The sequence below is a fragment of the Benincasa hispida genome, chromosome 1, assembly GCF_009727055.1.
Source record: "Benincasa hispida cultivar B227 chromosome 1, ASM972705v1, whole genome shotgun sequence".
NCBI lineage: Eukaryota > Viridiplantae > Streptophyta > Magnoliopsida > Cucurbitales > Cucurbitaceae > Benincasa > Benincasa hispida.
The window spans coordinates 4,893,349-4,907,822 of NC_052349.1; the positions used below are offsets into that span (position 1 = coordinate 4,893,349).

The following is a 14,474-nucleotide window of genomic DNA, read 5'->3' on the forward strand; positions in this document are numbered from 1 at the left end:
CGATTGTTTATGAGTAAACGATGAGGAAGCTTGCAGTCGAGTAGACGAAGGCAGAAGAAAGGATGTAGATGATCATGCAATCGTGTAGACGATCATGCAATCGTGTAGACGATTGCTCGAAGAAAGATGTACGATCGCGCAGTCGTGTAGACGATTGCTTGAGGGAAGATAGACAATCGCGCAGTCGTGTAGACAATTGCTTGTAAGAAGGTGAACGTTCGCGCAACGTGTAGACAATTGCTTTGAAGGAAAGGTAGACGATCGTTCTGTTTTACTAGACGATATGAAGAGAAAAGGTAAACAATGGACGATCTTGTAGAAGATGAGAAGAAAAGAAGGAAATACAGTGCGATGAACGTGGTTCGGCTGTGAAAGCCTACGTCTACGGGAATGAGATAGTTTTATTATGAAGCTAAGTCACAGACCCTTTTTCTTTACAGATTGCTCAAGTTTTCTTGAAGCTTTGTAATTGTTGTTGTATCTAAAATTTATAAATGATGAGTTTAAATACTATTTCTAATACAAGTAGTTACAATAACTAACTGTATAGATTAAAGAAATGTAAAAACAGCTTATTGATGTTGATGTATGAGCTTATATTCTTCACCTTACACCTCAGTCAATTCTCTTTACTAAAATGGCAAATCCAAATGAGCTTAGTATCTCAAAACTATGGGGACACCCGACACCATATACATGTTCTCAAATTTGAGATAGAAGTTCACATATCTTTTCTAAAAAGGAAAAATCATGTACATTATTAATTTGGACAAAGTTACATTTTTATTTGTTTGATATTCATTATTAACATGTAAAATGTGTAGATTAAGAGAACTTTTCAATAGTGGATGGACAAAAATTTCTTAAGAAAATCAATAACTTTGAAGGACTAAATTTAACATTTATTAAAAATACATAGACTAAATTTAGACAATTGATACACTGATATTAATATGAAATCAAAATGGTATTTGAATGAATATTGAATTTATATATAAATTTATTTAGTTTGGTTGGTAGAATCAAAGAAACTAAATAGATGTGGCATAATTGAAATCAGCAATATTTCCTAGGGTATTTATGGAATTTTTCTTGTCAAAAAGTGGATTATATATATCACATTTTTTTATGAAAGGGGATTTGTGAAAGAGATCAACAAGTAAGAGAAGTAATTTTGTTGGAGAGATTGACAAAAATGATATAAAAATACAATATATAACAAAAATTCAACCAAAGACAAGTTCGAATAATTTGAAGTTGTTTTTCAAAAAAAAAAAAAAAAAGACAAAACAAAAAGATCAATACATGTTTTGTTTTAGAACTAAAATTAAACAAAAACAAATTTGGATTACTTTGATGTCGTTTATAATCTTTGAAGATATTTTTCAAAGAGAGAAATTTAGGCAACTATGGACTTTTTAGAGAATTAATAAAAACATGTTTTACAATCACCGTTGTAGATATAAGATCATTTTTGGTTTGTGGAAAAAAATGAAAAAAAAAAACACTATTTTATTAAATCACTGATTGAATCAAAATTTTATACCAGACTTATCATATTAAATTATTGATTGACCCAAAAATTTAAACAGATGATTAAAAATAAATTTAATATTATATCAACATTTCAACACTTTCAAAATCGTTTTTGTCTATTTTCAAACTCACATTTTAATTTTTGAAGTTCATTATAATTTTTGTATCCTTAAGGACTTCTTTTTTCTACAAATAACTAAAATAAAGTTAGCCTTGATCTATTACTATTGTTGTTATTATTATAATAGGTTGACTTGACATTTCTTTACAAAAATATTTTTATACTTTTTAGAAGTAAAATCAAAATAAATATGTTAATTATCAATATAATAATTATAAATTAGGTTGAAAAAACACTTTTGATCCCTAAATTTTCATGAAAGTAATACTTTAGTCCCTAAACTTTCAATTTTGTAACAATTTAGTCAATGAACTTTATTATGTACAATCTAGCACTTATACTCTCAAATTTGTAACAATTTAGATCTTAATGTTTAAAAAAAAAAAAAATTCAAAATTTGACGTCAATTTTTATTATTTTATGATGTAGACTTTGTATTTTATAAAAAAAATATTGAGTCTTTAATAGCTTATTGATTTATTTATGCAAGAAATCTCATTAAATCTTAATACTAGTTCTTATAATAGTAACTAACTTGTTACAAAATTTAAAGTACGAGGACTAAATTGTTACATAGTAAAGTCCAATGATTAAATTGTTACAAAATTGAAAGTTTAAAGACTAAATCATTACAACCCAAAATTCAAAGACTAAATTGTTACTTTTAGGAAGAATAAAAAGTATTTTTTAATCTAATTATAGTAAATAAAATTAAAACTAAAAGAAGTTATTAAAAAAAACACATTGAAAATCATCTTTCCTTTAGCTTCTTCATTATCTCCACCTATACTCAACCCTAAAGCATTAAACTATACATGATTAAAAAAACTTAATTTTCTTCCTCCACCATCATTATCTCTCTTTCTTCTTTTTCCTTTTCCTCTTCTCTCATCTCATTTCCTCCCTTGCTTTTTCTTTTCTTTTCTTTTTTCTTTTTTCTTTTTCCTTTCCTCTTCCTCTATCTTTTCTCCATTCCAAGGAAATAAAAATATCTAAATTGAAGTTCTCCCAAAAAAAGCTTTCGATCCATAGATTTTGGGTCTAATTTCTATTTTATTTTTAGATTTTAAGATATTGCACTTCTTATTTTTAACAATTGGTTTGTGATCCAATCACTAAACCGGATCCTTTTCGGGCCAATGAGAGGTGGGGCCTCTTGTTCAAGACCTGGATTCAGCACTTAAGAGGACAACCTTTCTCCTATCCCTCAGTTGGGTAGGCGTGAATTCCGTCTTGCACCCTATGTCTCCAGCTCGGTCTTATCCCCAGAAATGGGGGGCTTATTGAGCTGACACTGTTTAGCCAACCCTCACCTATGCAAATCTAAGTATAATCTCGAATAGACAGGAGTTCATAATTAGCTTAAGATTAAGATCGAGTTATCTAGGTCATCTAAGTAAAATAATCAGTCTTAAACAGTAAACAACGTTATAAAGTAAGAGTGACTTATTTCTTAGTCCGACGCAAACTCATTGCATAGGACGCCCCCACTCCTCATGTTAATACATGAACGAATCAGGATCACTTCGTTTGTAGCACCTTACAACAAATTGTAACAACTACAGAGTGAGCCACATCTGATAATGTTACTAGAACAAAGCACCCAACCTTATTTATACACTATAGATCATTTAGACTGTTTACTCAAATTTGATACATTCTTATATCTCCACATAAAGTTCAAATACTCATTTAATAGTAGTGGATCTTTTAGTTTATTGGATTTATTCCTAAAACGAAACAAGTAATTCATATATTCAATACAACTTTATTAAATCAAACTTCAATAACAACTTTATTGATTTATAGAATGAATTTATTATTTACAAATCACGAGTTTTAGGACTTAAAACCAAGAAAAACTGAAAATATTTTCAAGTATAGTAAAATGTCACCATTTTTCAATGGTAGACAATGATAGGTACTGATAAACATCCATCAGTGTTATCATTTTGCTATATTTGTAAATAACTTGGCTCATTTTCCTATATTTGATAACAACCCTTATTTTGATGTCTATTAACTAATATATGAGAATTACAATTAATTAAGTTTCACTATTTTTTATCCCGATTAAGATTAATTTTAAAATTTTTACTTTATAATTATTTGAAAATAATTAATGGACATTAATGTCAAAAATTGAAAGTGAATATTTAGTGAAAATTCAAGATTAAAAGTATAAATTTTAAATTTTGAAACCAAATTGAAACAAAATTCAAATTTCAAGCATGAAATTGCAACAAATTAAAACATAATGACTAAATTAAAATCAAATTTCAAACTTAAGAATTAAGAACGTAATATAATAAAAACTAAATATAAAATTTATGGATCGAAGAAGTATTTTTTAAAAAATAAAGTATAAAAAAGAATAATTTGAAAGAAGGAGGGAAAGGAAATGGGAAAAAATAGAAAGGAAATGTGGAGAGGTGAAAAAGAAAAGAGAAGGATGTAGAGGAGAGAGAAAAAAAATGAAACATTACAAATATATATAAATATATATATTAAAAAAAATTCTAAATTGACTTTGTATTAGCTACACTAATAGAAAGTTGATAGCAAGTACCAAAAAAAAATATATTTTTCAAATCTCAAAAAGAACAAAATGTCGAGTTTGAAAATCAAAACACTCAAATAAAATCAAACCTAAACCTCAAAGTTAACTTATGTTTCAAGTTCCAAACTCCTCACACATCTTTAATTCTACAAATCAACTTTTTAATCCTTAATAAATTATTCATTTCGTTCTATTTTGGTTTAATTACTTTTCATTTTAGTTTCTGAAATTTAAAAACTTAGCCTATGAACATTTTTTTATAATAAAAACTTAGTTTCATCCTCACATTTATTTCGATTTTTTCAAATTAATGACATAGCTTTAAGTATATGTACTAGCATGTTCATATGAGCATGATTTCAAGCCAAGATATGAATCAAGTTATAAGAAATCAGATATTAAATAGAAAAAAAATAACTTTGCAACAAGTAAAATGGTCATTTTTAAAAATTTTGCTGGTTTTTTGTCTCTATATTTTTAAAAGATTCATTTTAGCCTTTATACAATTAAAAAAAAAATCATTTTGATTCTTTAAAAAATGAAATAAATTTTTTAGAAGTATGAAGGTTAAAATAGATATTTAAAAAATATAAAAACTAAAATAAAGAAAAGTTGAAAATAGTAAAATAAAATATGAGAATATAATTAGCAAATGATTTGTAATAATGTGAGTGGGATGGAATGAAATTTAGAGGCCCAAATGTGAATGAAATGGTAGGTTGAAATTGAACAACCCATTGTGAGTCATGTTTTTCAAAATCGTCGACGAAACGCAATCTAACATAATGGATCAAATCAGACTTTAGGAGCCCTAAATGAAAAGTTGGATTTTAGCCTCATTCTCAATGCCTTAAATTTGGACGCTATTAAGACTTGAGAAACAAAGTCAACTTAAATATGTACGGCTTTCCGCTTTTAATTAATAAATCTATCCTAATCTTCTCTCACTCAATCATGACGTGGTTGCCTCCGTGGACGTTGGGCCTACCACAGTTAATTCTTTTTTGATACAGAAATTATGTAGTTGGAGATTCAACGTCTGATCTCTAAGAACGAAGCTCATCTTAATATTACTGAATTAAACCCACTTTGACTTTCGCATTATTTCAAAACAATTCGTGTTGACTCTTATTGTTAAATTTATAGCTCCTCTTCGGATTGATTTAAGAAAAAGTCTTAGCTTCTGTTTGGATTCAATTAAGAAAATGTGTTTTTCAAAAAATTCATTTTTATTTAGACACTTTTCATAAAAGTTGAATAAAATACACTTGAAAAGTTATTTTGAATGGTTACCGAACACTCTAATTTCTTCAAATGTCTTCTTTTTTAAATTAAGCACTTGAAAATGTATTCCAAACATACCCTTAAAATCTAATCCCAACATGCTATTATTTTTTTTTTTTTAATAGAATGAGTATTGGAAAGAGACTCATATAAACAATATATGAAAGAAAATATTGGTAATTAGCCACTTAAAATTACGGTTAAAGTTAAACTTTCGATTAGTTCTTTTTCTTAAACAAGGGTCAATCAATTTGGAAATTTGATCATAGTACTCAAGAAAATTCTCATAAATGAGATATTCTTAGGCTAAGGGCATATATATAAAGGATAATTATATGAGATTAACCAATCATCATATTTACAAGTATTAACCCTAAGCCCTAAACCATAATTATTATTAGTTTAGAAAAAAACTAGAAACTTTTAATTCTAGACTAATATTTATGAAACGATTCATATCCGTTGAAAAAAAAAACCAAATTCTTATGTCAAAATCCAAAACCTTGCAAGAAAGAAATTTGTGGTATCATTAATCTTCTTTCTTGATTATGCAACTCGACTTAAATGGAAAATATTTCTTCGATGAAAATCTTCAACTTGATTGGAAATCACAAAAGTGATTATCAATGGTTAGTTAAGTTCAAGCTAATACTTCTTTGTAACCTCAAAAACAGAATCAAAGTTAGGACAAGCTAAGACCCACTCTATTACACAACAATAAAGGAAGAAAGCCTATTATATCGTAGATTTAACCCTAATTACATAGTAGTGATCCTAAAGTTTTTCCAACCATCCATTTAATTAACTCAAAGAAACTAGCATTTGCTAATTATCAAATTCTACAAATTTTGATAGGAAACTTATGGATTGTCCATTATAAAGACTACTCAACATACCCCATTGGTAAGCTCAAACAATATAATATTACCCATTAAACTATTACCCACTTAAAATTAATTATCAATAACTTAATTAACTCCAACATCCTTAGCCAATGATGACAAAATGTTTTGATAAAAATCTGTCAATTTCAGCAATGGTTGCACCAACAAATATTCAAATGTAAACACTTTTTTAATGGGAAAAAAAAATCTAAAGAGATAATTCAAACAACAGCTTTTGCAAGAGAGACCTTATCACTTACAAACGACTTATAATTAAAATTATATATCTAACTCAACAAATAGCTCATAGAGAGCAACATTTGACTTGTTAAATATCGTTTGTCAAAATGGGTACGGAATACTCCAAAAATAAAACAATAATAAACAAATATATATATATATATATATATTAAAAAAAAAAAACAAGCAATTTAATAAAAATTATATGAAAAAAGTCAAACTCTTAAGCATTTTAACTTGTTTAAAAAGCATAAAATGTGGAGTTTTCTATTATCTCAATACATGTGTTCAATATATAAAATACTGGTTTAACTGATTGGAATCATTATATTTCGACGGACAAAAGATAACAGTAATTAACAGTCATGAACAATAATCGTCAAAAAATAGAATTTGTAAAATAGAAAATCGTTACAGGTTGAGTCACAAATCTTGCTCTCTTTAAGACGTTTTGTGACTCTACCCAAATATGCAAGTAGTTCTATGGAATTGCCACAATGTTCCCAGGATAAAACAGCCTAAAATAAATAAATCTATCTCGATCAGAGCTGCACTGTACCCAACCGAAAAATGCCCACCCCTCAGGATTGATATGCTCGAAAACCAAAACAAAAAGGAAGCAATCAAGAGAGAAATGAGAATAGAAGCTGTATAAGAATGAGATGAGTGAACTGAGAGAGGCTTGCGTCTTTTATAGGCCTCGAGAGCCAACTACAGCGTGCAACTAACGAAGAGAGAACCGTTCGCAGCTGTAGAACGTGCGCGAGAATCACGCTTAAGACATGAGAAGACTCTTTTTTTTATTTAATAATTAAAATAAAATAAAATAATTATTATTTTTAATAATAAATAATCACACGTGCTGCGTCCGACCGAGTGGGATGTCCACCATACCTACATTAGCCTATCTTCTCACTCCCTCTAAAACATGGGTACCCCTTCAAGTGAGACCTCATTTATATACTAAGGTGGGAGTATATAAATGAGGTCTCACTTCCCAATCTTGACAACGTGGGATTTTCAAACAAACCTTTTTTTTTTTTCATTTAAAACTTAAATTTTCACTGACACTACTTCATTCCTGTACTTCTGGCTTTGGCTTATTTTGGTCCCTGTATTTTTATAATATTCATTTTGGTTTTTATAGTTTCAACTTTGGTACATTTTGGTCCTTATACTTTCAAAATGTTCATTTTGGTTCTTATACTTAAAAAATTGTTGCCATTTTTCTCCATGAAGCAAAAATGAAAATCAGATTACCAAAATGAACATCTTAAAAGTACAGAGACTAAAATGAACTAAAGTTAAAAGTACAGGGACCAAAATGAACATTTTGAAAATATTGGGATCAAAATAAACCAAAACCAAAACTACAAGGAACTTCAAATATTTTAATTTTTTTTTTTTGAGATATTTAAGTTCTTAGTATGTAGAACATTAGAGTCCATATTACAAAAATACATGGTGGGACGTGGCTCTTAGTTTATAGATTATGATTTTTTTTCTCATCTTACGTCCATGGAAATAATTAAGAATTCCTAATTGAACGGTAAGATATTGAATTTGAACTGTTTTGATGATCTATGTTTTTTTTTTTTCGTGTTTTTTAAATTTATTTACGAGCAAACTTTAATAAAAACAAAATATAATATAATGAAGTTGACTTATTCAATTATATTGCACTTTGTTGAAATTGAAGGCTCCATGTTAAAAGTATTGACTTGCTGAGTGAAATGTAAAGGTAAGATTTTCTAGTTTTTATGTAAATTTTAGGGAATAATACATATTTTATATTTATGTCATTTCCCTCTTGTTAATTCATTGGTCTATTTCTTAGCCTTTCTTACTTTGTTCTTGATTGAAAGTTGAGAAAAAAGTTTTTTTTCTTCAGACAAAGGTTAAAAGAATTTAGTATGTCTAAATCGGAAATACATTTGAAATATATATAATGAAATATGGGTGACGGTTTAAACTTTCAAATGAAAATATAAATATCTTAGTTATAGTGACTATTTGGTTTTTACCCTCTTTCTTTTTTCTTTTTTTTTTTTTTTAAAGAATTAAGTCTATTTTTTTTCAATTTCTTTCAATAATGTACATGTTTCTTAAGTAAAATTATTGAATTCTTAACCAAATTCAAAAAAAAAAATCAAGCTTTTAAAAATTACTTTTTTTAGTTTTAAAAAATTTGGCTTAATTTTTTAAAACATTGATAAATTGTAGATAATAACAAAACAAGAAATTTAGATGTAGAAATGATATTTATAAGCCTAATTTTCAAAAAGACTTAAACACAAAATATTTACCAAATTAAGACCTAAACTTTTAGTATATTAATTACTATTGACACACAACAACAAGCAACATACAATATATATAACACTACTATATATAGGAAAATTACAAAAATCATCCCTGAACTATGGGTTGGTTACAATAACCCCTAATTTTCTAATATTGCAATTAGCCCGTTTATTCAATTAATTTTTATTAGACATGTGTGTGGTTTCTTTCTCTCTACTCCCTCTTCATTCCTATCATTTACCTCTCTCTAAATTCCATAACCCATTACATCTCCTCTATACAAAGAGTATACATGGTTCATTGGATTGAGAGTGTTTTTTTGAATTATAAAAAATTCGGATTGGTTGGGTTAGTAACTCAAAAGACCCAAACAAAGTCTTCAACCCAATCCAATCCAACCCTTGAAATTCCGGGTTGGGTTGTTAGGTTATATACTATTTTTTTTTAATTGTTTTTTTTCCTTACTAATAGGAAGTAATCAAATTTTAAATAAAGAGAATATATATATATAATTCGGATTGGGTTGAGTGAACCCAAATTTTCTTTTAACCCAATCCAACTCAAGAACAAAATTAACCCAACCCAATAGTGTTGGATAGTCCGGGTTGTCAAAGTTATTTGAACACCCTGTAGTCACTAGCCTTTTCCTGCCATCGTCTTCCTTCGAATTTTAAAAGGAAGCGATTCAGGGCTTTAATCACGTCGAAGGAGTTTGGGTCTATATTGTTGGATCCAGAACTCGTAACGTCATACGAAAGACAATTGTCGACAATAATTGAATCGTACGACATTCACTTGCTGGATTCTAGTTTTAAAAAGGAATTGAGGGCATTAATGACGAGCAAGGGGGTGAAAGTCCCGGCGATTGTTGTGAAGGGGATGCTGATTAGAGGGACGGTGCAGAACTGTTGAAAATGGGGAGAGGGGAAATTGGGGCATGCAGAAGGTGTGAAGATTGCAGCAGCGTCAGATTCGTGATGTGTGTGGATTGCAATGGAAGCCGTAAGATTTTGGATCAAACAAACAACGACACAATCAAATCTGATGAGCATAATGAAAATGGGTTGATTCAGTGTCCTATTTGTTCTTCAAATTTCAATCTGTGGACTTTTTTTTTTTTTTTTTTAAAGAGAGATATGTGAATTGACAGGGGCAGAGAGAACAAGAAAGTAGAGGAAGAAATCACATAAGTCCATAAATAAAAATTAATTGGACTATTTAATTAATGTGTATATAGATGTAAAGGTAATATTTTCCAACTTGGGCCACATGAAATTAATCAATGTATTTTAAATTAGAGCTCGATAGATTTTCTTAAAAAAGACAATAGAAGTCGATAGATTTTTTTTTTTTTTTTTGAAAAGTGATAGATTTGTAATATTTTAATTAATAGTCTATGCATACAATTGATAACGTAACGCTTTTTGGGCTCTTTCATTTTTGGAAGACTTTTTGGGCTGTTTCAAGAACGGTTTTAAGTTGTTTTGTAATGCAACTAGAGACGTGTTTGACTAAGTTAAATGAATCATCATCATCATCATTCCTTCCTTTCTCTCTACTTGTCCTTTTTAATATTCATACTTTTAATTATTTTATCTATTTAATAACATATAACTTTTTTTTTAGAAATACATAAAACGTATTTTACTAAGATACCTATAATTCAAATGAGGTAAAATTTGTACTACCACTCTTATGATCAGAATCTGATTTCTCCAAACACACGTATTATTAAAAAAAAAAAAAAAAAAAAAAATACTAATTGTTTATTTATTGAGATATATTTTTCTTTTTCTTTTTTTAAGTTTAAATTCTATTTTACTCCATTTTTATATCTAAATTTTTGTCATGTCTATTTTAGTCCTTGAAATTTTAAATTTACTTATTTTGACTACTAAATTCTTAGATTTAATAATCATAACATCTTAAGAAATTTTAGAAAGTTGAGTTATCAAAATGGACGTACAAGTTTTATTTATTTATTTATTTTAATTTACAATGTTTAATAACTCATTCGACAACAAATTTAAACTTTAACTTTAACCAAGCAATAGTAAAATTGCTTTTAAAAAAACTACATCTAGATGTACATAATCTGTGAAGCACAAAGTCTTCAAATGAGGCAAAAAATTCATATTAGATGTGTATCAGATATCGATACTATCAAATATTTTCTGGACACATATCTGACAAGCGATTTGACGTATCTATTTTTACGCTGACCAAAACTAAAAGAAAAGGAAAAATAAAAGACAAAACTCTAGAATCATCTAATCTTCATCTTCACATCTGAGTCCCCACAAAGTTCACCAAAATATAATCTACTTAAATATATTTAACAATTCAACGTTCATACATACGGCTCCCTCTAATCTTCTTCTTCTTCTCTAATCAATATGAGTAACTTTTGTATTGTATTTTAATGACTATTTTACTTCAACATCTTAGATGTTTCTTTTTGTATTGTATTACAGTGTTTGACTGTATTTGTACTATTCTAAGTTTATCAATATCCTATATTTTTTTAAGGAAAAAAATATATTTACGACGTATCAGTATTCTAATTTTTTATAAATTGATATATTATTATATTCTATCGTATCCATATCTCGTATTTATATTCATATATGTGCTTCATATTATATAACTCTTTAAAAACTACTTTAAACTATTCGGAACGCCGAAGTTACGCTTAATCTGACTCCCTAACAACTTTCAAAAGGGCAAAAAGGTAACAAATTTTAAAACACTCCTTAAGATATGTTTACAATTATTGAGTGATTTTAGTTTTTTTTATAAAAAAAAAAAAAAATTCTTAATAAATAAGAAGTAATTTAAAATGGGATTAATTTAATAACTATTTTAAGAAACACTTAAAGATATTATTGAAAAAATTATTTGACTGAAAATCTTCCAAATATGTGATAAAAAAATAAAGACATATTTTTAAACTAAAAAAATTGATCCTAAACTTTCGATTTCATCAATTTTAACCCTAAACTTAATAAATTTAACCATCTAATAAGCTCTCATTCAAAGTACCATTATAAATATTTTCGCTTATGTATTTAATAAATTACAGAACATTTATATAATTTATTTAGAGAAAAACAATACTAGAATGATTTTTTTTTTTAAAATTTATGTATTTTGATAATGTTATTCAATTGGTATGTTGGTTAATTTAATTTTTGTGCAAAACTTTTATTTTATTAAAATTAATGAGTTTATTTAAAAAGAATTTTATTTCCATTCTTTTTCAAGACTAAATTGTTACATAATAAAATTGTTATAAAATTGAAAGTTCAAAGACTAAATTGTTATACATCAAAGTTTAGGAACTAAATTGTTACCTTTTTTTTAAGTCTAGAAATCAAAAAAATAAATAAATAAATAAAATTAACCAAAAAAAAATATTAGGTTATAATGGCATTTTTTATTGATTTATTTAAAACTAAATTTTTTTTTTTAAAAAAAAAAAAAAAAAAAAAAAAAAAAAAAAAAACCGTAAACTTGTAATTGGGAATGCTTGCCTTAAAAGTCAAAATATATCAATAACCCATTGCGCAAGAAAAAGTACTTTTACAGTAATTTCTCTCCCCTTTTTTTTTCATACAATAATTTCAGGTTTATTGCCTATCCATATTCTCATTGCAAATGTCAACTCCCATTATCAAAATTAAAATAATAAAATTCCCATAACCAAAATTCTCTCTCTTTTCTCCATTCTCTCTCTCCATCTCTCTATATATGTTTATATGTAAAGAAAAGCCCAAACTTCTCACAAATAAATCAAAAGCTGCCATTTTCTTCCAAACCAAACAGAAAAAGAAAAAAGAAAAAAGAAAAAAGAAGAAAAGGCTGAGAAATTATGAAGCTTGTTTGGTCACCGGATAGAGCTTCCAAGGCATATATCGACACAGTTAAATCAGTAAGCTCATTTCAATTTTTCACTAATCATATAAATCTTTAATTTATACCATTTCTTTTTCGGAAAATTAATAAATCAAATTTCCTTTTTACTTCAGTGCGAAATTTACGGCGAATTCGGCGTCGCGGAGCTTCTCTCCGCCATGGCCGCCGGCTGGAACGCCAAACTCATCGTCGAGACTTGGTCTGACGGAGGTCCGGTAGCTACAAGCGTCGGTCTCGCCATCGCCGCTGGACACACCGGCGGACGCCATCTCTGCATCGTAGCCGACGAACGGTCAAGATCGAAGTACGTGGAGGCGATGCGGAAGGCTGGAGTCTTATCGCCGCCGGAAGTTGTGATCGGAGACGCTGAGGCGGTGGCGGCGGAGGCGGAGGGGTTGGATTTTCTGGTGGCGGATTTTAGGGGGAAAGATTTTGATAGGGTTTTGAGAGTTGCGAAGGCGAGCGAGAGGGGGGCAGTTTTGGTATGTAAAAATGCATGGGAACGAAACGTTTTGGGGTTTAGATGGCAAGGTGTGCTTCGTAGGGGGACACGTGTCGTGAAGTCCATTTTCTTGCCGGTGGGCCGGGGATTGGAAATTGCTCATATTGGCAGCGCCGGTGGAAGTTCGAACTCGGCGGCGATTGGTAGCCGTTGGATCAAACGTGTCGATTTACGGTCAGGAGAAGAACACGTGTTTCGTGAATGAGATCAAGGAAGCGTGGTGGAGTGGAGGGAGATTTTTCTTTTTTCTTTTTTTTTTTCCTAATTTCTTTTTGTTTCTTTTATTAAATAAAGATTAAAGAATGTAGATGAATGTAAATTACATGTATTCACGATTTTGAAACTGAAACTATTAGAATCGACCGTATATTCGAACTTTTTACCAATTAATTGAGCAATAATACTTGAAAAAGTCTCTAGTATGTGTGTGTGATATATATATAGAGCGCAATCAACTCTTGTGTAAAAAAAATTAGAAAAAAATTAAAAAATAAAAATGTCACGTGACAGCAATTCTTTACCATATTTAGGATGTACTAAGATAGATACATCTAATGAAGCATCCAAGTTAAGTTTATATATATATATATATATATATATATATATATATATATTCTATGTGGTTTGGAAATTTATTCATATTATTCTTATTTAATCATCTAAACCAACAAAAAAATGACAATCTATCTTAACAACATTGAAAGAGTGATAATAAATTTGCAACATTTAATAACGATTTATTATAAAAATTTTATATTATAAATGTACTTATATAAGTCAAAGTGAACATAACTCAATTGAAATACGAATATGTTAACAATTAAGAAATATGTAATTCAAATTTTTGATACTGTCGTATTGTATTAAAAAAAGAATCGTCATTGGAAATTGGGTAGTTTTTAACACTAACACATTAGATATGACATATATTATTATCACATAATTAAGTTGTAATGATTGAACTATGAAAAAAAAAAACTAATGTGCCAATACTACTTTTATAACTTCGCCATTTTAGTTACTTTCCTTAATTAAATATTATTTTAAATAATCGTTATATGTTGAGACCTTAGATTTTATGTAATTCTATAAGATATAAATATATAAATCTAGCGCAAATTGAACAAA

The 14,474-nt window shown here is 28.3% G+C and overlaps 1 protein-coding gene across 1 annotated transcript; it reads left to right on the top strand.

Annotated features, from left to right (window-relative positions):
• Window positions 1–12,595: 12,595 nt before the first annotated feature.
• On the top strand, window positions 12,596–13,674 carry LOC120090187. The gene is made up of 2 exons (XM_039047722.1): window positions 12,596–12,860; window positions 12,958–13,674. Exons 1-2 carry the CDS (start codon window positions 12,801–12,803, stop codon window positions 13,549–13,551), a joined length of 654 nt encoding a protein of 217 aa, XP_038903650.1. The 5' UTR covers window positions 12,596–12,800; the 3' UTR covers window positions 13,552–13,674.
• Window positions 13,675–14,474: the final 800 nt, after the last annotated feature.